Genomic DNA, 24,546 nt, shown 5'->3' with positions numbered 1-24,546 from the left:
AGCTCGTGCTCACGTCATCATGAAGCTCTGAGGTTCTTGTTAACACCATTTTATAATCAGACAAAATAGTTGCAGACGTAGAAAATGTTTGTAGACGATGACGTGTGTGTGTTTGTCACGGAGGAGACGTTCCACCTCGCTCTCTCTTGTCTTCTGCAGTTATTGATCATATTTGATCTTTATCATGCTCAGCTCAGTGAAGCGGCCGCAGCGCAGGAGCTGTAGTCAGACTGATATGCAGCTGAGCCTCTTGTTGAACTCAAACGGACGTTGTATTTACATGGTGCGCGTCTAAAACATGTTGGTCCATATTCAGGGTCTGTCAGATTCCTGTGAAACTGCTCGGTGAAACAGAAGTGCTGTTTTAAACATCTCCATCATTCTGAACTGATTTTATTCATTTACTGTTTATCATAATGATGCTTTTACCTGAGAGTGATCAGAACCTCTCTGCTAGCTTTTTTGTTTTGATGTCTTCTTAAAATAAACTGACTTCACTTGATCGTGGTAACAATATATTTTGAGATAATGCTGATTCACTGTAGCTCAAATGTTTCTTGTTAATGCAGAACACAACAAAGCTGCTCTTCCTTTTTCTTTGACAAAATAAATTCTTCAGCGAGGGACTGAAAAGAAACTGCACATTTTCTAAGTCAGTCCGAGTATAAATGTGTCCATCGTCCTCCTTCCAGCCTCCGCCTGCTAGCGTCAGCCCTGCAGGATGGCATTCTCCTCTCAGAGATGTTTGGACGTTTCCATTCGCCACAGACAAACTGCAGCAGCCGGAGCAAACAGGCCACTTTCACATCGAGTCTGAACAAAGCGGAGGGGCCCCGGAGGAGAAGGCTGAGAGTCTGAGACGTGGGGAGGCCTTTTTTTCTTTCTTTTTTTGCCCTAGCTGGCACAGGAATGGACTTGTAGGCAGGAAAAGAGAATCTGGAGGGAAAACTAATGATGAAAAAGTCTACTCTATCCCTGCGCCTTCATTAAATACATGGAAAGAACGAGAGCGCCACATCTGGATTCAATCCGCGTCCCTTTGATGGCATCAAGTGTTCTTTTCCCAGATCAGGGGGCTGGAAGCTACGGGATGTCTATGGCAGCTCGGAGCCGGAGTCCACTGCTGCCATCTGAGCACATGAAACCCCCCGTCTAAAAAAAACCCTCCCCCAAATCACCTCAGACATCAAACTCCCTCCATTCCTTCAGCCCCTCACCACCAACTCTCCAACCAAACTAACCCACAGGTCAGAGACAACACGAGCTAACTCGGTTTAGTTCCCAGAGTTCTGAGTCTCTTTCATTACACGGCTGCAGTTACTGGTTTCTTTGCACATTCAGAGAACAGTGTATGAAATATGATGATAAATGTCTCTTCTGTTAAACATTTTAGGACTGTTGTAGAACAACCACAGACTGACGTTCCTCCTCAGATGTTTCTTTTAAACATGTTTAGGACTCAAAGAGGTTAAAATGATCCAGGATGTACCAGAAACCTGAAATCTATTTTATCTTCAGGTTCTTTGGAACTCCTAACAGTCTAATGCTTTTTGTTTTTTCTCTCCCTTCTTCAAGTGAAAGCATGAAAACTCCCCAAAGACTCCAGTTTGGTTGGAGGGACTTTCCAGGCAGCCATGACTCTCCTCCAGCTCTGATTGGCTGAGCCTCCTACCTGAGAATTATCCTGTGAGAAGGGCAGTGGCTGATTCACCTGCAGGTTTGCAACTGCTGTCTGATGAGGGGTAAGACTTGTGCTTAAAATGACGTGTACGACTAAAGAGATTAGAGCTCAGTGCAGTGAGTGAAGGAGCAGTAGTCTGCAGGACGTGATGATTACAGCAGGACCAGAACCAGTTACAGCTAGCTCTTACTGACAAACAACGAGTCTATCTCAGTGTTTATATTCAACCGATGAAAGTGCAGTCTTTACTCCTCTTTATGCTCTGTTATGGTCTCCACCGACAGAAGAGAACCAAAAATATTTTCCCAAGCAATAACTTTCTGCGGGAGGGTGGAGCAGGGGAGCAGCGAGGGGTTAGCAGCGCCAAGTAAGTTGCATCTCTTTCATGTCCACTGTGACGTCAACCGGGATGCTAATTTTAGCTAACAAAATGCCATTGTTGTGACCTGTCAATCACAGGCAGCCCCGCTCTAACCCCTCCCCTCTTCCTGGTCTGTGTGACTCTCAATGGGAGCATCAGTGACTAAATGAACATCATGCTGTGCTGAAGAAGACTTGAAACTAGAGACTGAGACCATAAACTCGTTAGGAACATGTTTACTGAGGGAATACATCAGGAGAGGAGGAGGAGCATGTTCTCATAGACTTCTATAGGATCACACTTCTTTTGCCACCACTTGAGTCGCCCCCTGCTGGACATTACTTTACAGACTAGGAGGCTACGCCCACTCATCTTACACGGTCTATGGATGCATGTGAAGGGGCGCTGCGTGGTGACCACGAGCTTCTTATTTTCACATTAAGTTTCTTTTTATTCCAACCTCATTAATCGAAACATTTTAAATAATGAATTCATCGCTCCTGAATATATTTGCTCTCTACCACTCAGACGTCTCGCCTGTGTTCATGTGGGCAGAGCTGTGGATGCACTAACTGGCCCGGGTTATGGTTGATGTAGTCGGTGGCAGACCGCAGGACACGCAGAGTGGGTTTATCAACACAACAGCAGTGATAACAGCCGCGTGTCCCCCTGCACACACACACACACACACACACACACACACACACACACACACAATCACATACACACTCTCACTCACACTCATTAGGCTGTGAGGTTTGCCAGGGGGGCAACAGAAACAGGCCAAACGCGGGTGTTGATGGTGCTGATGTTTCTGTGAGGGAGGGGGGAGGAGGCAGCTCGTGGTGGGGGCCTGTGAAACGTCACACACAACATGAAGGCATTGCCACGTAATTACGGGGCTCTTTCATTTACGAGAGAGAGGGAGAGAGAGAGAGAGAGAGAGAGACTACAGGGTGTGTAGCCTGGAGGTGCGGCAGTAACGTCCTGCCTCCTCGCGCCTAGCTGCCGCTGAGCAAGCTTTGCGCACACACGGAGCTTTGCGCATCTGGTCGTCATCATCATCATCTTCAGCAGCAGCAGCTCTTCCTGCTCAGATGTGACTCAGCCAGAGTGGGAAAAGAGCTTCTTCTTCTTCTCAGAGGACTTTTCTCGCGCTCAGGCAGCAGGACGAGCTGATATCCCGTCAATCTTGTTTGCTGTTGGCGCGCGCCGCTGGATGGATTGGCTTTAGGAAGTTTAATCTGGAAAAACAGGCGAGGAGAAACTTTGCTGCAGTTTGTTTGAGCCCTCCGCGGCTGATCTGGATGTGAACACACCCGCCTCTGCTCGGAAGACCGGGGTCTCTCTCTCTGTGGCTGCTGGAGGCGCTGCTGCTCGTGCGTCCTGCATGCACGGAGGATCCGCTCAGCTCACTTTCCTTGTGTTTTCTCTTTCTTCTTCTTCTTCTTCTTCTTGACGCCGCTCCGTTTTTCCCGCTGCTCCCCTCGTGCGTCATGACTTCTAGCTATGCACATGTAATGGACAGGCAAGCCTCGATATCAAACCGCCTGGAGAGCCCGATCACGTCTAACCTGGACAACCTGCAAGCCAAAAAGAACTTCTCGGTCAGCCACCTGTTGGATCTGGAGGAGGCCGGGGAAATGGTGGGCAGCCAGGCGGACGAGAGCGTCGGAGAGGCGGGGAGGAATATGCTGGAGTCCCCGGGTCTGACCAGCGGGAGCGACACGACCCAGCAGGAGAGTAAGTGAAAGACAGAGCGACAGGAGCCTGAAGAGGCTGGAGCAGGGCGGGAGAATCACAAACATCTTTTTAATCTCGTGAGAGAAATATAGAAATGCGTCCTCCTCGCTGTGCGCAGGCGTGAGAATCTCACGCTATCAGGCCTCATCTCTGGAAAATCTCACCTAAATGTAGTCTTAATGACAGGCTGAAAGTCATTTGTTTTCATTACGTTCTGGCGTGTGTCCGCGTGCTGAGCGCATGAATGGAGCTCCGCGGAAAGCTGCCGCGCGCATGGAAGGAATCCTTTAGTGAGTTTTGGCAATGCATCATCCCTGACGGCCTCCCCCTCAAAACGGCCATTAATTTACCATTAACACTTTGATGTCAGTGAGGTATGGTGATGTTGGTGGACATGGTCAGTGAGGGAACCTCGCGAGTCAGACTCGGGGGTAATAAATCTCTCTCTCGTGCTCTAAATGAGGCCACATTCACTGTCCGGGCAGGTTTTTGATCTTTTTATTTAAGAGGAAGAAGTAAACATGAATTGACTCTTATTTTGGAAATACTTAAAGTGAGTCTCATGATGACTTTGCCACGTGTGTGATAGTTTGGCCATCAATATTTGTAGTAGCTAGTTTATAATCAGAAACCAGTTGTCCACCACCACGCCCTCCTCCGTGCGTGCGTAAAAATGAGGCCGAGTTTGATGAGTTTAGAAGCGGATACTTGTCGCTGAGCCTCCGCTGACGGTCGAGTCTAAAAATCAGGGCTTTTATTTTTCCACACTTACTGCACATAAAAAGCGCTGTTGCGTTCACGGAAGTCGACTAAAACTCCGAGCAGAAACCCGCTGTTTGGCCTCTCCTGCGCACCATTGAGAGAGTAAATAAACTCTCCATCCTCCTCCTCCTCCTCCTCTTCTTCTCCTCCTCTCGGGGTCGCTAGCAGAGGCTGTCAGGAGGCTTTAATGAGTGTTATTGTTATTTTTTTAAAGGCTAAAAATCGGTGTGAGAAATATGCAGGAGGAAGTGACTCGGGTCACGTCGTTAATTCACGGTAATTTTCGGCCTGTCAAACACTTTCACAAACCCGGAGCGCGATCATTTGTCACAATTACAGCGCGTGTCTTCACGTTACAATTAAAGGAATCAAATAACAGAAAGCAGCATCGCAGAGGGCCAGGTGAGGATGCGCGAGACTGTAAAGACATCAGGTAATAAAGCTTTATCAGTCCTAGTTGGTTGGATGAGTAGGAACATTTGTGCTGATATATTTTGTGACAGGCTCGTGACCAGATGTACAAAAAGGTTCACATATAAATAATAAAGGCTTGAGGCCTAATTATGCACTTTGCATATCATTTTTCCGATTTTCTGACAGAAGCGTGAACGCAACAGTTCTTCTAAATGATTTTACGCGTTTTTAATTTGTCAAAAAAAATGCCAGTAAAATTATTCAAACACAAAATAGAAAACATCAGCAAAAGAAAATTTCAAAGTAAAAGCACAAATGAAATGTGTTATTTAATCTCCCTTTCTCCTGCTCTAAATGAGCTTTAAGCCGGAGCACTAACTGACCTCACTAATGGCTGCTAATGAGATCGGTGTGATTCCACGTGCAGGCCACACCGGCAGCTGCAGGACGGTGGTGATGAAGCCGCTGATTTGCTGTGCAGACTTTATTAAAGCTCTCTGAGGATTGTAAAAATAAAGTCCGGAGCTTTAAATATTTTATTTATTCTTTTATTATTATTTTTAATCATTTAAAATAAAACCCAGAAATAAGTGATGCTGAGCACAAACCAGGACAGAAGCTCAAATGATTAATTCTTTAACAATAAATAAATGTGACATGTTAGGAATTGACTAAATAGAATAATTAAATGTGAATCCTTTAAGGACTCCTTTTCGTCCACGTCAGACCTGCCGTGTCTTCTCTGTGCTAAATAATAAAACTCATTAAATAAATTTAGGTCAAATATTTCCTTCGTGCAGGAAAGATAAACCAAAGTATATTCAGTATTTATATTTTTGTCCTGACCTGATCACTTTACATGTTTTTTTTCTGCGTCTATCAGAATCTGAATTTACGCCTTAAAACAAGGAAGTAACCTGAACAAGGTCACATAAATGTACAAGTTTAATTTACAGGTGCAGCCGTGTAAATACTGGCTTTATTAAAAGTTAAAAAAACAAAACACAGCAACATTAACATTTAAGAAAAGGACTGACATAAATAGCAGTATGCTTTATACACGAGTTATAAGTTCAGCATATAGTCCATAGATCGATATTTATAATGAAACCGTGTCAACAAAGAGAATAAATGTAGTTTATTGAATCATGCTGTTAAATTGCTACACTAATTAAGGAAGATCAAATCTACCCAATAATCATATTTAATAACTCATTTTTCAACAACAGAAAATCTTATTTTTTTGAGTTTTCTTCCGGTTGTAACGTCATCAAACGGGCTCGCGCGCTAATGAAGTGTGTCATGATTTTCATTTTAACCTCGTGCTTGTTAAACGGCTGTTTTTAGAGCGGGGGGAGAGACAGGGAGAGAGGGGGGAGAGTGCGCGGTCTCGGGTTAGCCATGTGCGGCTGCCTTCAGCGTTTACAGCCGAACTTTACTGAGTCTGACTCCGCAGGAAACATTCTCTGCAGCCGCGCTGTTTTCCCTCCATCCACCAAAATACTCCCAGAATACTATAAGATGCACGCGAGAGGCTGATGGGAGATTTTTGGTGGTAAACCGGTTTAAAGTTTCTGCTATAAACAAACACAACTGCACGCCTGTGTTTCATTTTAAAACACCAAATCTTTCCAGCTCAGTGAAGGCGGAGGACACAGAGGAGTTTGTACTTCTCTCATTTTCTACTTGATTTAAAAAGGACACATCGGGACTTTAAGGAAAGACGATTCTTTGTGACTGCATATTACAGATACTTGTTCTTCAATTAAAAAATAGCCTACATATCCCCCATTAGTTACATATTCAGAATAATGTAATAAAAAATAAAACACAAAAATGTAACCTGAAAAAATAAACTAAGTATAAACTTTTACAAAGATTAAAATAAATGAAATATTTAGTATTTGAATGTTGTTAATGATTTTCCTCCCCGGGGGGTCATGACCCCACAGAGTGTCACTCCGCTTTCAAAAGAGAAAAATAAAACGGCAGACTGAAAACAAATCCAACAATCAGAAACTTTATCATCAAACTTTTCTTTTTATGAACTGTCTGTAAAAGTTCGCTCCTGAAGCTGCTCTCAGCTCGCCGGGCGGAGGGCAGGCGCAGAGAGGAGTTTTTTAAATCAGAGTTCAAAGGTCAAAAAGCGTTTTGTATGTGGCTGTAAGAGAACCAGTCACAACAATCATTAATCAGAGCAAATTAATGCAAATGAGGGGACAGCACTTTTTAGTGTCAGCTGCATTTTTAATGACTCTTCATTGAGTCTTTATAAAACCTGTCTGCAGGTGGAGGATTGTGTTCGCTCCTCAGGCTGCAGCTCTCCATCACTCAGGTTTAAATCAGCTGTGAAACGGATCAGCTCTGGATACGGATCACCAAAGTGTTCTGTGAACACGTGACGGGTCACAAAATGATCTCTAATTATCGAAAAATGGTTTCCTCTTTGAAAGGATCATTTTTGGGTAATTTTTTTCCTTCTTTGTGGTGAAACTCTGGACGTCTGATGTGTGTGACCGATTGTTTGAAGGGTCGCTGCGTTCAGTCATTTTAATCCGTCTACATTCAGTTTACTCTCAGCTGCGTCCTGATTGGATTAAACTGCAGGGGGGAGGAGGGGCGGCCTAATGAGATAACATGGAGACAACTAAACAAACAGGCTGAGTGTGTGACACTGAGTTAGGTGTGTGTGTGTGTGTGTGTGTGTGTGTGTTTTAAAGCAGTACTTCCCTCAAAGACTTTCTACATTCACAGTTTTTCTTCTTGTGCAGAAGCGTTCCTGTTCGAGGACCTTTGTTTTGTCTCGTGTTGTTTTCTGTCAGTTTTTCTCTTAAAGTAAAAAATGTGTTGAGACTAAAAAGTAAAAAAAAGAGCAGACTGGTTTCGTGTCAGAAACGAGATTTGAGTCTCAACTCTCCACAATAAGACCTTTTCTATTTACCGAGCACCAGCTGATGAAGGTCATGAGACTAAACTCTCGTGATCTGACATATCATTTAATCTTTAGATATTTAAAAGTCAACATTTTATTTTGAAAAATTCTGGAAGAGTTGACATTTTGCAGATGTTAGATTTTTACCAGACAGAAAAAATACTTTCAAAGTAAAAGTCGAACTTTTTAAAATAATTCAGACGAGTCTGTGAAATGAGTTTCTGATGCAAATATTCGTTCATGAACAAGAATAAAGACACAATATTAATTCTAAACAAATCTGACTATAACTATACTCTAACTATAATCTAATAACATAATAAAATAAAATAAATAATAATATAAAAATAAATAATGAAATAAAACATTAAGATAACATAAGATAACCCTTTGTTGATCCCCAGGAGGGAATTCGGGTGTTACAGCAGTACCAAGACAAAGTCACAAGTCAGTGAATACAGAATAAAAAAAAAAGAATAGATGGATAAATAAAAAATAGAATACAAGTACAAATAAAAGGTATAAACAAGTGAAAAGCCTCAAAGTTTCTGAGATGTATAAAGACGGTGGCTGTAATGTAAACTGCTCATACTTTTAAAAAGCATCAGCAGAGTCACAGAAACACGCTCCAGTTTTTAATCACAATCGCACATACTTCATCGACCTCGGGGGAGTCGGGAAAAGAAACTTCTTTGAATCCAAACAAACAACATTTCTGAACAAACGTCCGAAAGAACAAAAATAATTTTAGATTTGTGGCGTCACAAAATGCAGAGAGAGAGAACATCAGTGTGTGAGACTCTGAGAGGAACGAGTGAACGAGTCACAGGGATTACAACGTTTTTATGTTGGAGCTGAAAAACAGTTTTATTCATGTTTCATTTAAAATGTGCAACGAAAAACTAACGATTCCAGAAACTCTCAGAACATTTAACTACCAGCTAACCGCCCACCTGTGTGTGTGTGTGTGTGTGTGTGTGAGTGTGTAATTAGTGAGGAACATGCCTGATCACAGCCTCTCCTCCGTGTGAAAGTGTTATTTTGTGGTCGTGTCGTGGAGCCACAAAACACCAACACTGCTTCCAGCCTGCAGCACGTTCCTGAGCGTGCTCTGTGGAGGAGGATGTAATCACCTCCGTGTTCTGTGTGGAGGGTTTGTTTTCACTGCGTCTGTTTGATCAGTCGGTGGACGAGGAGCGAGTCAGTTCATTTGAATGCAGACTGTTCACTGTTGTCTCTCCGTGCAGATAGTCCGGGTTTGATATCTGACATTTCTGCAGAAACGATGGAGGTGGATGTGATTTATTTCTGAAGCTCACAACATTCAGCAGTGGCATCAAAAACAAACGAACAGCTCCAGAAAAAAACCTTACTGTCGATAATCCAGAGAATGTTTCTGGGAGAATATCTTAATTAAAGTGGCTGAACGGACGCCCGTTTTGTTTTTGTTGTTCAACATTTTCATGACTTCTGTTCTCAAAGTGTAAGCTCACCTGTGTCACTGTGAGTATTTTCTTTTCTATGCGATGCAGCAAATTATTTTTCAGACGTATTTACACGCTGTCTTCAGCGCTGTGTGCGTGTGTATCTGGTATCCAGATCCAGAGATAACAGTTCAATATATTGTGAATTATTGCAATACTGAAAGAAAGATGATACTGCATTTAAAAAAAGAAGTCATAGTTTAAAGATAAAATCTGAGGAAAGTAAGTTTCCTTTTTTATACAATCATTTTGATTGATCGGTCCGTCCTGTGTGTGCAGTCTGAGCAGAGAAACATTTAAGGATATCATTAAAAATGTTTCTATACACAATCAGAACCTTCATACTGTTACACTCCAGCGCACTGATATTCTCTTATAGGCCAACTTAAGTTAAGTTACAGCTGCTGTTTGTCATCAGTGATGGAAACAGAGTTTAAATCTTTCACTAAAGTAGAAACGTGTCAAACCAACGGGCCGTGTTCAAGGACCACCAGCATCCCTGTACCCGACGTACAAACTAACTCTGTCACAGCTGTCGATCGGGTGGTTCTTCAGTGTGGCATGCTTTAAAATCCTCTTGATCAAGGTCTGAGAGGCTCTGACCTGCCCGCTGCAGCAGCAGTGAATGCTGGGAGATGTATTTATTATTATAGCTCGATGCAGTCGGACACGCAGCTTTTGTAAATCACCTCCTGCGGTTGTAGTGTCTGCAGCTAATGTTGCCATACAGTCACGTTAAGGTTAAATTACATCACCTTCTTCTTCTTCTCCCTGCAGATGAACAGATGAACACGGAGGAGAAGAAGAAGAGGAAGCAGCGCAGGAACAGGACCACCTTCAACAGCAGCCAGCTGCAGGCTCTGGAGAGAGTGTTTGAGAGGACACATTACCCCGACGCTTTCGTCAGGGAGGACCTGGCCCGCCGGGTCAACCTCACCGAGGCCAGAGTCCAGGTACGAGCAGGGAAACACTGACACTGCACATGCTCACCTGTCCACATCCTCCTCTCTTACAAAATAAAAGCCTCGATTCCTTAAAGTTTGGTTCAACCTTCGATCCAAAGAGAAGACGCCATAAAACTCACCAGACTGCGAAGTATTCAGTCATGAAATAGGACGAACAGCTTTCACTGAAGGGTCACAAAAATCAACATTTTATTATAAACACACAGTGACAGAAACTCGCTGCATCCCTCTGCTCGTCGAGAGTGGCTCTTGAAGTTTTGACGACCTGTTAAAGGATTATTCTGGTATATTTTTCTAAAGACACAAAAAAGTTTTGGAGTTGCTCCAGTAGATTGCTCAGCCGGCACCCGCAAATCTGGCCGTTACAGATTCTGTAATCTGCGATGTAATCTTTCAGGGAAAAGTGGGCCAGGCTCAGATTGTTATTCTAAGTGTGTGACAGAAAGGATCCCTACAGAGATAGACCTTTTTCTTACAGAGGAAGACGCTTCTTTTTAACCCGAAACAGCCGGTCCGTCGCTCTCTTCAAAGCCACCAGACTCCATTTACAAAAACAGTCATTTTACTTTGAGTTGCTGGTCTACTGCTGCCTCTGTCATTTGGTTTGTTTGTGTTATTGTTTGTTAATTTGGAGCCAACGCAATTTTTTTGTAACAATTTACAACCAAATAAGTTGCACAATTTGACACACAAACTGTGTGTCGAGGCAGCAGCACACCAGGAACTCCCTTGTTCTTCAAAGTAAAATACCTGTTTTGTTCAATGACGTCTGGTGGCTTTGAAGAGAGCGATGGAACGGCTGTTTCTGGCATCTTCTTACCTGAACAAAAAGGTCTATCTCTGTAGGGATAACAATCTGAGCCTGTCAGTGGAAACAACAAGAACTTTTAGTGGATGACCTTTGACCCATCAAGGATTATGTTGCAGCCATTACAGCCTGTTTCACTGCTGCAGGATGAACACATCTACTGAAGTAATTCCATAATTTAAATTAGACCCCAAAACATACATGTTTAGGATTGAAGGATCCTCGGGTCCTCTGTTTGTATAAAGCAGAGCAGCCGCAGCCGCAGCAGCAGGGACTCTTCATCTGTTTGCTTCTACTAACAGATTAAGTTAATAATCCGATAAAGTGGCTGGTTGTTATCAGATCCTATTAACTCACATGTCACATTGTGGTTTTCTAAAGATAAGGACCTGTCAGAACCTTCTGTCGGACTCACTTGGTCTCTTAAACAACAGCAGAGAGTCTGTGAGCAGTTTGTAAACTCCCCTCAGGACTGCATGTGATCACTAAAGTGGATGTAATGACGTCTAATTTCCTCCGAGGTTTACAGATCAGTGATAAACGGCAAATGTGTTCCACACATGAGGCTGCAGCGGAACGGGAGCTAAATATGAGGCTGTAATTGGACAAATGACATCACACTTACTAATATCGTCAATCAAACGAGGGTTCAGATTTAATACGTTTAATGCAACTGTGTTTTTAACTGAAATTCTGCTTTGTGACGCTGAAAACTGAGCTGGATTTTTATCCTCTAAACAACAAAATACAAAATAAATTCAGTAAAGGAAACAAACATTTTATCAGCATAAATCACTTCTTTTTGTCTGGATGACGGCCGTCTGCTGCTCATGCTTTATGCCGAGCAGTGATTCACAAGTTTCCGTGCTTCTGCAGTTGCCAGGAGGAATGTGGAAAGTTAAGTTAGTAACCAAATTCAAATAATTCGACGTAAAAATAGCATAAAAACATGACAGATTCTTTACACAGTGTCTGACACTCATCACTCGTAAGCTGCCGATCACGTGAGTGCATGAATACGAGGGAGAACAGAGAAGCTGAAAAAGTCAAAGTATTGTTTAATAACTGAGCAAAATGAATGAATGAAACTGTCCGCTAGAAGTAGAACTGATTGTAACGTCCAGTTTCTGTAGAAAGTAGAAGAATATTAAAGTTTATTAAAAGTGTAAAATGACTTCCTGTTTATGTGACAGCGTATTTGGGACGTGATGACTGATCTGACGTAGCTGCGGGGTTGAATCAGACACACAGGAGGGGGAACTGATCCGGAACATTAACATGACTCACTGTTGGGGCGTCCGGTGGCACAGCGGTTCAGACACACACAATAAAACGTTCGATCCCAGCCCGCTCCACTCGTCTGTCTCAGGATGAGTGTGCTGTTCCTTCAGATCCTTCACCAGACGAGTGCAGCCGCTGCTCCGATGCAAACAGAGTTGTTTGTTCATAAACACTCAAACACTGCATTTTCTGTCTGAATCATCACCTTCATTTTTAACTGAGGAAGAAGGACTCACTCTCACCCTCACACGTAGAATATCTACTGGTTCATCTTTGTCTGAACTCGTGCAGAAGTGAGTGACGTTAGCAGGACCGTCTCCGTAACTGCAACGAGCCGACTGCAGGGGAGGCAAAGCCACCGCCACAGCCGCTGTGCCTTTCTGTTTTCAACTGTCTGTAACGGATGTTACATTAATTCATAATGAAAACTCGAGATAGGAGTGTAAACTACCCCGCTGACTGTCTGTGTGCTTCAGCTGTTAGAAAGTTTCCGTCTTTGTTTTTTAAGAGGAAACAACGACGACTTTTAACCGACTGAAAACAGAGACGGCTGATTGAGACGATGAAACGTGTAAGATCTGCTGCAGAAAGGTCTCTGCAGGTGTTGCCAAAGTGAAAGCAGCCATTAAAGTAACAGTCATTTATTAATTCTTTACATACACTGTGCAATTTGTACAAAAACCCCTCTAGACATCTATAATCATACCTCGCTGATGCACCGCCCTAAATCCCAGCAGGGGAAATTCCTCCACGACGACAGGCGGAGTCAGCAGAAACATCCTCTCAGGCTGCGTTCAGCTCCAAAGAGCTCCAGCAGCAGAGTGCTACAGACGACACAGTGTTTGGAGCCTGGCAGACAAAACCCAGGGCAGGGAGAATCTGTGTTTCTGCAGTCAGAGTGTCTTTTATCTCGGCTGTAACGGCTAAAGAGAGGGGACCGTGTTTACTGAGATTTTACACGTCGCCCGTGTCCCTCCTGTGAATTCAAACTGGATTTAAACTGAGTCCAGAAAGGTTCATGCAACTGTTCTCTGAATGCAAACAGCCCTTGTGTTTCATACTGATGTGATCTACATGTATGGCTGATGAAATCAGAGTATATCTAAAGCATTAACTGCAGATCAATATGTCCTTTGGTGCCTTTTCGGTGTGTTTCACTTCCCGTTCTGCAGTGCGAGTCTGAGCTCTGTGGGCAGAGAGAGTGGGAAAGAGGAAATGGTGATGTTGGAGGGAGAGCAGCAGCACATCTGTGATTAATGTGGAGCAGAGCGCGATGCAGAAATCCTTTGATAAAAGAGACTTTGGGCTCATTCCTGAGGCTGTGCGTCAGCCGACAGAGAGCCCCTGCGAGCGCCCGCGGCTTCTAATAATGGATTTGATTTCACAGCGAGGAACAGCGTTAGCACCCCCCGAGTCACATCATCATCTGTTTAGCAATGGGGGGGGGGGTTGTTCTCAAAGAGGGGAGGGGGGCGAGGAGGGGTGGATGAAAGATGTGTTAGGTTTTTAAAAGAGAGAGTTTGAGTTCAGAAAAGCTTCTTGTTCGTTTGGTTTTTATGGAACCTTTGTCTTTACTTTACTTACAGAGAGGCAGACGTGACACTGAACAGATGTGCGTCCTGAGGAGGCAAAGTCTGGGTACTCCACAAACTGGGGATGATATTTGTCAGATTATGTACGATAACTTTTAGATAAAGCTTTTATGAGGATACGGTGAACCGTGTGACACATCTTCAGTCGGGTTTCCAACAAGTATCCGAGGAACCACTTTTCACTTTTCCTTCAGCCGGGTGTTGTCTGTGTCTCCACCACGGTCAACGACTCTGTAAAGATTTGGGAAATGAATCTGTTAACGTACGATGAAGTGACGGCTGCTTTTACGTCATTTTGTGCCCCGCCGTGAGAAACACGACACCGTCTGAAGCTTCTTCCTTCTGTTTGTACTGCAGCTGTGTCGAAGCCCGTTTTTACTATATGCAGCATCAATCGTCTCTTTGTGAACACACTCATCATATTGTTACATTTTTTGCCAAATATTCAGAAAAAGAGCAAAAACATGCGTGTGTGTGTGTGTGTGTGTGTGTGTGTGTGTGTGTGTTTGTGTGTGTGTGTGTGTGTGTGTGTGTCATTGTGTTTTATAAAACCGATCCAAACAAAACAGATGATGTTTGGTTTCAGAGCAACGCAGTATCAAACAGTTTAATCTGAGTCAGTGTTGATGAAAAACGATGCAACTCATTAATCATAAAAAACGTAACATAAACACAGCCCTCACGTCTGACACCGTCCCTTTAAGCCTTAAATGGTGTCGTGATGCTTCGACCACGTGTGACAGAGTAATCTTACTTTGCCTTTGTCCATCAAAAGGAAATCTATTTAACATGTAACATGTTCCCTGTCTCCTACCTGTCCTACCTTTGAGAGGCTGTGTGAAGAGACAAGTCATGTGACCGTGTGTGATCTGAGACGTCGCTGACCCCGTGTTGTTTCCTCTTTGGTTCCAGGTTTGGTTCCAGAACAGGAGAGCGAAGTTTCGCAGGAACGAGCGCGCCATGCTGGCCAGCAAAAACGCCTCGCTCCTCAAGTCTTACTCCGGAGACGTGACGGCGGTGGAGCAGCCGATCGTACCGCGACCTGCGCCGCGCCCAAACGACTACCTGTCCTGGGGCAGCGCTGCCCCCTACAGGTAGAGTCCAACGCTGCTTTCTGCTGTCGACGCCGTGTTCTGCTTCTGTACTAACATTTAACACATTGACCTGCAGCACAGAGGTGATACAATAACTCAAAGTACTGAAGGAAAGAGAGTTAAACTACAAGGAAAAGATCTTAAAATGTTTTTAACCTTCGACATTAAAAGTGAAATAAAGTTCTGTGAGACCTTCAAATCAAAAGTTATGACAGTTAAAGAAAGAAGAGACAGATGCAAAGGGAAGAAAGGAATAAAGGGCAGACGAAAAGGAAGGGAAGGGAAGGAAGTAAAGAAACAAAGAAAAGAACTAATAAGGAAAGAAGGACAGATAGAAAAGGAAAGGTAACGAATGACAGGGAGAAGGAAGGAAGAAAGGACAGGACAGTGAGACAAACTAGGAGAAAGAATTTAAGACAAGGGACTTAAGAAGGAAGGAAAGAAGGGAAGATCAAGTAAAGAACAAAGGACTGAAAAAAGGGAGTAAAGAGGTGAAGAAAGAAGGAAGGAAGGGAAGAAATACGGCTAAAGAAATAATGACAGCAGGAAAGAAATAAGAAACAGCACTCAGAGGGGAGGAAGGAAAGGAAGGAAGGAAGTCATGAATTAAAGAAACAAAGGACTAAAAGGAGAGAGAGAAACAGAAAGAAAGGACGAGTGAAACATTTTCAACCTGCGACTGAAAGTCAACAGAAACTTCAGACTGCTCTGAAGCACGCAGAACTTCATGTCTTCTTTCTGCTGCAGAACATTAAATCACATCAAGTGTCTCCAGTTGAAAAAGCAACAGCTGAGACCACAATAACCACATGTTAACACCACCGTCACACACACACGCACACACACACACACGCACGCACGCACGCACGCACGCACGCATGCACACACACACACGCACACACACACACGCACACACACACACACACGCACACACACACACGCACACACACACACACACGCTGGCCCTGCTCGCTGTTATTGTTTCATTTCCTCCTCCTCCTCTACCTGCACATTCTCCTCATACCTTCTCTGAACATCTTCATCTCCTCTGATCCACCTGACCAGCTGCAGCTCACTTTTTTTTATTCATTCAAACTTTATTTACACACACTCTCCGAACAGCAATAAATACATGAACAGGATACAAGCTAGGTGGAGTTCTTCTACATTGTTCTTAATGGCTTCTAAATCCACGTGCCTTCCTGTCTGTGGCTCTCAGCTTCAAGCTCACTGACTTTTAATCAGCTCATAAATACAAAGTGTTCATGTTTAAAAAAGGCTCCTGAAGCAGCCGCGCGCTGCAGCTTCTATCAAACAGACACGAGGACATAGTGCATTTGTTTAGGGACTATTTTCTGCGGTGGATTAATCCACGTTTGATGCTCTAGTCTACAGTTGTTTACACTTTTACATTAGCAGAACTCGTTGTGCCTTACTGCCGGGGTAAATGTTTCAGCACATTCACATGAATCAGACTGAAATATTTAAACACAGACATGGTTCATAGATGACCTGCTACATATAAAGTTTGTGAACATGTAAAGTGCAGACTTTTGGCCTTTTTGTGCCTTTGCTGAGAGCGAGGACAGAGGACAGCGCTGGAAACAGGGGAGGAGATAATGGGGGACGACACACGGCAAAGGGCCGAGGGGGGGAGTAGCACCTGGGGCCGCTGCATCGAGGACTGTCGCCTCTGTGCGCGGGCCGCTGATGTAACCGCAGAGCTAAACCGGCGCCCTGAACTGCAGACTTTGTTTTCCTCCATTTCATCTGGAATACTTCTTCTTGTGTGCATGTTGTTTACCTTCCTCCTGATCTCTGAGATGATCAAACACAAAATGTTGAATGCTCTGAAAGACAAGATGCAGGGTGGATATTTGATGCAGTTGTTTTACTGCAGGAAATGTATCATTAAAAAAGTAGAAATAAGCTGTCAAAGCCGAGAAAGAATCAGGTCAGGTTACTTTATCTGTACACGTAGGCAGGTTTGGTTTACAGGGAGTGAGTCGGCCTCCTTTTATACACAAGCAGCAGCACAAGACAGACACACAAAGTGACAGTGCTCGAGACTGAAAGGGTAAAAACAAGAAAGAAATAACCATCAGTACAAACAAGGTAAATAAAAACAGGATAGAAATAACCATCAGTACAAACAAGGTAAATAAAAACAGGATAGAAATAACCATCAGTACAAACAAGGTAAATAAAAACAGGATAGAAATAACCATCAGTACAAACAAGGTAAATAAAAACAGGATAAAAAGGAGCACAGTGCTGACAGTAAGCTGTAATCTGCTACCTGCTGTGTTTTTATTTAAACAGTTAAAAAGGCCTCGTGTTAAAGAGCGCAGAGATATCTTCAAAGCAGAGCAGCCAGACTTACAACAGGTTCATGTGTCTGATACAAAGATGAGAATGATTGTCTCAATATGAAGGAAAATGTTCCTATAATGATATCGCAGTCCTCCTGACATACGGCTGAAATTCACAGCGGAAGAATAATGAAGAATCCAGACTGTTTGTCCAAATGAATCAAAGTGAGTTCCTCAGATATGAATGGTGTTGTTAAGTGAATGCACTCTGTAACAGAAGTATTGCAAATGGAAAGTTCAGTGTAGCTTGAGCCAAAGTTCTAATAATCTGTAATAATTAAGATGGGCCTCCGTCTCTGTCGCAGCTCTGCCTCTCTCCTCTCTGTGACCTCCTCCTCTCCCTGCAGACTTTTCCTCACTGCACGTCTCACAGTCGTCTCTCCGCACGTATCTAACTCCAGACTAATTGTGTTGAATGAAAACACCCTTGTCCTCGCCCTCGCTCCCATCGCTCGGCTCTGTCAGCGTGAGCGGGGGCGGGGCCAGATCCCGTGACCCTCCTGACGAGGTGATAATGTGAAAACAAACCGTATTAAATCCACTGTTGACCCCTGTGACCCCTCTGTGCTACACTACACCCGATCATGAAGGCTACACAGAGAGACAGAGCTCTACTGGGCAACATTTTTTGTGACTCTGGTTACATTGGTCATGATTTACTGTAATCCTCCGTTATGAAACTCGGGATAAAATGTCAAAACCCTGCGGCCTGCGGCTCAAACTCACTCTGAGGTTTTCTGGCCGGACGCAGAGCGGCGAGGGGAAATCTGATGTGGAGCAGGAATAATGCTATGTGGAAGACGCTAATGTGGTGCTAACACTTGACTGTATATTATCCTAAAGCTGGTACCCGATGCCGGAGGGGGGGCCAGTGCGAGTGCCACAGAAAATGCTGCCCTCAGAGAACAAGTAGGCTTTCACTTTACTACATTCACTTCTTCTTTTGGTTCAGAAAACACAGCGGAGTTCTCCTTTAAGAACAATGCTGCTGTGTTTTCCACATTTACTGTTTTAAACTTGATTTTTTTTCTTTTTCTTTTTTAATGTTTTGTGTTAATTTAATGATGATTTTGTCTTTAAAGGATCCTTCCGGTGTTTTTGCACATTTCAGCCCATTTTAAAAACATGAATTGAGTGCTTCTTATTTTCCTCCTGCAGCCGTTGAGCGCCTCGTATTTATTATTGCAGTAAAACCAACAAATACAGCATCAAGTCTGTTTTATTGATGTTAAAGTCGTGTTATCGTTGTGCAGAGTGCAGCGCAGACTGTTTAAATCCGTCTGCACATGAAGCGCTTTAAAAACAAAACAGTTTCTCCATATTGTTTTAAACTAACAAGAAAAAGAAAAGAGGAAGGAAAATAAGCACAATTTAAAGAAACAATAGACGACGTGAGAAAACGGACAAAGGGTTAAAAGTCGAGGCTCCTGAAGTGTTTGAGGTTAACTACCAGCAGCACACGGCTGATTTTGTTCTGTATTTTACATTTTTTTTATAAAAGTAGAATAAAAAATGTCTCTGATTTAGGAAGAATAGAAAGTTATTTAGGCAGATATTTTGTTTTCCAAAGGATCCCCGGGTGTTCCTCCTGACGATCAGGATGAATCTTGAAGCATAAATAAAGACGCTGAGTTAAGGCTGTGTAAGAGAGGGCCGTGTTTTATTGGCGGAAACTGACAAAGCTAAAAAACAATCAGTCCGATCTGTGGGACGAGACAGCAGGACGTTGTCGTGACAACAACAAATCTTCAGATTGACTACTGGCATGAAGTGAAAACGAAAAGCTGCATGAATTCAGGACATCTCGGTTAAAAAAAGTAAACAAGTCAATAAATCTTCAGAGAGGCCGTTTTTCAGAAAGAGACAGAGAGAGATGTCGTCCGTCCTGAGGAGGTGAAAACACACTGACTGCAGAAAGACAGAAATAAGAGACTCAAATCAGGCAAGAATGCCATAATCCTAAAAAGATAGGAAATGTAATAAAAGGAAAATTAACATCAAACTCCAAAATCACTTGATGAATTACATGTGAGGTGGCTTAATCATCCTGAAAGTTCTTCCTCAAAAGCCTCGGCGCTGCCCGTTCTGTCAGTGACTGATTATCAGGACAATCTGTGAAGAAAGGCTGTTAAATAATCCACCACAGAGACTAACAATGTCCGATAATAAATTTATTGTTCTGTTATTGTCAAAAGCAGACTCAACTCTCCATAAAAGAATAAGTCTGCACAAGCCAAACCATGTGTAAAAAGTTACCGATTTAAGCAAAGGAACAAAACCTAGAGTGAGCTGATGATCTGGGCCTCGTTACACGTCGTGTGTGAGCAGAGACAAACGTTCTGTGTGTGAATTTGACGTGTATAGGTTACCATTGGGATTACATGATGACAGAGGCGTGAAAGACCTGAAAATTGTGATTTAAATTCACGATCAGTCAGATTGAAATGTGCAAAAACACTGAAGGGAAATGCTGATATTTTTAAACCTTGGCTCATGTGTTTTGGGATGTAAATGATGATTGTGTGCTCCAGGAGATGTGTTCATCCTGCAGCAGTGAAGGCTGTAATGGTTGCAACATAATCCTTGATGGGTCAAAGGTCGCCCACTAAAAGTTCTTGTTGTTTCCACTGACAGGCTCAGATTGTTATTCTAAGTGTGTGACAACATTACAGAAAGGATCCAGACTCTATTGACAAATATGCAAATTTTACGTGTCAGAACATGGGAGCTGCTGCGTCACTTAATTACTTTGTTTGTGTTATTTTATGACTTTAATGTTTAGACATGGTTCATTCGTATTATTTGTAAAATTAGTGGAACACACAGTTACACAAACAAACGTACAGATCAAGGCAGCAGTAGAGCAGCAGCTCCTGTGTCCTGTGAGCTTAAATCACTGTTTTTATGAATGTAGTCTGGTGTGTGTGAAGAGAGCGATGTAACGTCTGTGTGTGGTTAAAACAATCATCTTCCTCTGTAACAAAAAGGTCTATCTCTGTAGGGATCCTTTCTGTCATGTTGTCACACACTTAGAATAACAATCTGAGCCTGTCAGTGGAAACAACAAGAACTTTTAGTGGATGACCTTTGACCCGTCAAGGATTATGTTGCAGCTGTTACAGCCTGTTTCACTGCTGCAGGATGAACACATCTACTGGAGACATTCAAAAAGTTTTTGTCTGTTAGTCATGAAACCCAAAGTATGTAAAAATCTGGCTCAGGAATAACCATTCTGGTATAACCATTAACTTTCCATCAGATTTAATGTAAATCTTTTACGTGATGAGTGATATTTTCTTGTTCGTTTGCATTTTTCCACAGCTGCGGCTCACGCTGAGCTTCAGCTCTCTGTCAGCTGCAGGTGATGTAACCTTCTCCCCTCCTCTCCCCCTCCTCCTCTTGTCTCTCAGCGCGATGGCAAGCTACCCGCCCACCTGCTCCAACACCAACACGTCCCAGGGAATGAACATGGCCAACAGCATCGCCAACCTGCGGCTCAAAGCCAAGGAGTACAGCTTGAACCAGGTGCCCACGGTCAACTGAGAGGAGGACGGGCTGGGGGGGAGGCTCACGGAGAGGGGGAGGGGACACACACCGTCTCTGGGACGAGCCTGCATCATGAAGTCTCCTCTCCTTCCTGGAGCCTCGATGGCGTCTTTACACCTTTTATGCAAAATGTTGGACAGCGAGTGATGGCAGGAGTTTGGCCTCTTTCATCCTCCTGAGCATCTCTGAACTCCTGTTTGTACAAAAGACATCTAGACTGGATGCTGTAGCCGACTTTCTGCCTAGTTTTTCATTTGTCAGTGAGACTGAAATTAATTTTTCAAACATGATTTTGTTTTTCTCGACGGAGACTCGTGTACGGACTACGTGGAATTCCCTTTGTGTCCCTCTGGCTGTGGTGTTGGATAAATTACAGACCACATTTGGGATCGACATCACTTCTCCCCTTTTTTAGAACCAACACAAACCCGATACGGACTTCCTCTGACATTTACGCAATTTTCTAAAAGATAATTTTGTTTTTCCACATTTCTTTCCATGTTATACCACTGACGAGCAAACATTTTCAACATGTAATAGTCCAATATAACGGAGAGGCTAATGTATTTCTGAATCCAAAACCAGTAGATTCTCTTATTTTCCTATGATATCCTTTAATTTGTAACAGAATAAAACTTGTATATGAATAAAAATGCATTTCAAGCAATGCTATGGCACAGTGTCAACTTTAACAAGGTTTTTAAATCACCGATATGATTGCTCCAGAGCAGTCAGACCTCAGAAACGTAAAGAAAAAAGTATGTTTATAGTTTGGAGGACTCGGTGCACGCCCCATAAAGAGAGATTTACAGCCCGAGAACAGATTCTCCTTCACTGAAACCTCAAGCTGGTCCCGCTTTGTGTGTTTGCTTTTCTTTCCTGATTACCACAACCTGAAATTTCCATCTTAAAAAACGGATATTTACGAGCAGGGAAATCCTCTCCTTAATATGAAGGGCCCCGGGGCCTCGTTTAACTCTGCGGCTGTCACACAAGGTGTTTCTTCTCCTCGGCCCCTCATAACCTTCGCCGTCAACAAACACATGTCGACACTCGTCCTCGTACGGCGCTCGCGGGCCGTAAAGAGGGGGCGGATGAAACTGCAGCTGATGCGGTCGAGTTTGGATTTTTAAAAGGTGCTTAATAGGTGAGGTGACATCAGCAAATGTGTTGTTTTGCAGACGTTTATTGTTTACTGCTCATAAAAACCCAAGGACAGTGAAATGCTGCTTTGCTGCGTTGTTATAAACCAAGCTTGCTTTAAAAAGTTTCAAGTTTAATTTTGCTTTGGCAAAAACAAACACTAAACTAAGTGTATAACTTTGTCTACAGCACACGCTTAATTCTTTTTGTCTTCTGTTAAATTCGGCTTTAAATTAAACACAAATGTCGGTTATTAAGGAGTTTAATCTTCTACAACGCTGTGTGTCTCTCTGCCGGCGCTGCTTCCTGAGGATAAAGTGCATGCTGTTTCGTGGCATCCATCAGCAGTTATTCTGTTTTCTGTTCTGTGGTTTCAGCCTCAGTTTTGCTTTATTTTTAAGTAACTGTAATTCAAGATAACTTTGAGAATTTTAGAACTTTTATCTGACTCTTTGGAGTCACTTTACGGATGAAAAACCTCAAAAAAGATCCGTGTCGCCGGGTAAGAAACTCTCAGAAAGCACCTTTTTGTTGCCTGATCAAAGTGTGTTTCTGACTTTTTGCTAACAGGAACATTTTCTCTTTAACTTTGACACGTCGTCCTTTATCTGCTCTGAGAGCAGGAACAATACAACACGCTAGTATTGGAGCATTGGTTCCAGAGCAGTGAATTAAGAAGGATTTAAGGACTTCTCCCTCTTGTTGATGTTCCCCGGTTGTGTGTTTGAGCAGAGCGAGGTTCAGTCGTGATGGAGAGGAGCTCCATCGCTGTGATTTAAGGGTTTCTCCTGACTTCTATGCCACATTAAAAGGCCGTTTTATTCTCAGCGCTCGCTTGTTTTCCTGATCGCTGATCCCTGACTGTGGTATGTCCAGTGTCAGACCCCCGGCCCCCCTCTCCCCTGCCAGGCGCCCGCTCTCACCTTTCACGGCCAGGGCCGGGGCTGACCTGAAGTGATTCCAGATGTGGAGATCTTTTTGACCCCCCCACCCTGCGCCCTCCTCCTCCCTCTCCTCGCCCCCAGGCCCCGGCCAGCCACTCCATCAGGGCTGACAGCGTCCCCTCGGACAGCGTCTCTCCACGCCTGAGCACATGACATGCAAGGCAGCTCCCCCACCACCTCCCCTCCTCCTCCTCCCTCGCCCTCACCCACCCACCCCCATCCTCAGCAGCACATCTGGAGCTCATTACAGAGGAGACAGTGAGAGCGAGGGAGGGGCGGGGAGTCTGCGTGCGGAGTGTGTGTGTGTGTGTGTGTGTGTGTGTGCAAGAGAGCGGGAAAGAGTTTCTTAACCTTCTCCCTTAAAACATCCACCTCTCTCTCCTCTTTCATCCCGTTCTCTCTGTTTTCTCCTCTTCCTGCCGTCGCCTCCTCTCGCTCTGCATGCAGTGATCTCCGTCCTGCCGTCAGTGCCACATGATCACAAATACTTTATTAATGAGTGGTTTTGGCACAGAAGAAAGAGAGTGTGGGAGCGGGCTGAGTGAAATACTGCACAGCTGTTAACAGTGTGTGGTTTGGGTGAACAACCAAAAGAATGTCCCGAGATGTGGAGTTTCCACGCACAGGCGAGTTGACTGAGAGGTTGCACTGTTTGTGTGATTAAGTCACTATTATTGCTCACTCTTCATAAACACAGATGCAGGCTCCGATGCCCCCTCTGTTGGACTGTAAAGGAAACATAATCAGCTTCAAGCTGCCGTCTCAAGGTTAACGCTGATCACCACATGTACTGCTCTCACGCCGCTGTGACGGCTCGTCTCAGGACAGGAAGTGAGACAATCTGCCGTAAGAAAGACGGTCACTTTTTGTGATTAGTGAGGACTCTCCTCGAAGGTAGAACAGGATTTTATATTTGTTTGAAGGCCTCAAAAGTCTTTCAATTCTCTTAGATTGTGTAAACTTTTCCTTTTGTCTCATAAAACCATCGGATGTTTGTGCAACAAGCGGCGTTTCCCTCCAGTACCTTTATTTAAGAAGAGTGTGCTCTTTGAGTTGTGAGGCAGAAAGTTAGAGCCTCTTTATGCTTCTAACAAACTACTCGTGTGATAGTGAGGCTGTGTCTTCAACCCCTGTTTGACTTCAGAGTTGAAGGAACAATCTCTGTAGCTTTCTGAATAACCCCGCCTCGTGGCAGGTCGTGAAATATTCATGTAAATATCCCTGAAAGGATCTTACACACGTACATGAATTTCCCCTTTTTCTTGTCAGTCAGCAAAACTTTATTTACAACAGTTGTTGACTGCGACATGAAAGGTTTTTGGACACGGTCAGGTGTTGTAGTAAAACGATCCAGAAAGTCTGCAGGGCTGGATGTATATCTAAAACATGACCGTTACTCTTGGAGCCTAAAACCAACCGATCCA

The 24,546-nt window shown here is 43.7% G+C and overlaps 1 protein-coding gene across 4 annotated transcripts; it reads left to right on the top strand.

Moving 5' to 3' along the window:
• The first annotated feature begins 1,665 nt into the window (after window positions 1–1,665).
• On the top strand, window positions 1,666–21,654 carry prrx1b (paired related homeobox 1b). Of its 4 annotated transcripts, none has more exons than XM_069680096.1 (5): window positions 1,666–1,742; window positions 10,155–10,330; window positions 14,936–15,117; window positions 18,333–18,398; window positions 20,900–21,654. In XM_069680096.1, the coding sequence occupies exons 1-5, from the start codon at window positions 1,736–1,738 to the stop codon at window positions 21,030–21,032; spliced, it is 564 nt and encodes a 187-aa protein (XP_069536197.1). In that variant the 5' UTR covers window positions 1,666–1,735; the 3' UTR covers window positions 21,033–21,654. The 4 variants fall into 4 exon arrangements, with proteins under 4 accessions (XP_069536197.1, XP_069536194.1, XP_069536196.1 ...); XM_069680093.1 differs by lacking the exon at window positions 1,666–1,742 and adding an exon at window positions 3,185–3,785; XM_069680095.1 differs by lacking the exons at window positions 1,666–1,742; window positions 20,900–21,654 and adding exons at window positions 3,185–3,785; window positions 20,811–20,872.
• The last annotated feature ends 2,892 nt before the right edge of the window (window positions 21,655–24,546 follow it).

This window comes from Semicossyphus pulcher, unplaced genomic scaffold, assembly GCF_022749685.1.
Source record: "Semicossyphus pulcher isolate SPU_LCO1_2020_fin unplaced genomic scaffold, fSemPul1.0.p SCAF_4, whole genome shotgun sequence".
Lineage (NCBI taxonomy): Eukaryota > Metazoa > Chordata > Actinopteri > Labriformes > Labridae > Semicossyphus > Semicossyphus pulcher.
The sequence above is the reverse complement of the archived record's forward strand: the minus strand, read 5'-3'. Positions and strand labels throughout refer to the sequence as shown.

Excerpts from the sequence above, each read along its gene's own strand:
- prrx1b (XM_069680093.1), top strand. The coding sequence starts at position 3,539 with ATGACTTCTAGCTATGCACATGTAATGGACAGGCAAGCCTCGATATCA. Across the intron at positions 3,786-10,154 it reads CGACACGACCCAGCAGGAGA|ATGAACAGATGAACACGGAG; the intron begins GTAAGTGAAAGA and ends TTCTCCCTGCAG. Across the intron at positions 15,118-18,332 it reads GGCAGCGCTGCCCCCTACAG|CTGGTACCCGATGCCGGAGG; the intron begins GTAGAGTCCAAC and ends ATTATCCTAAAG.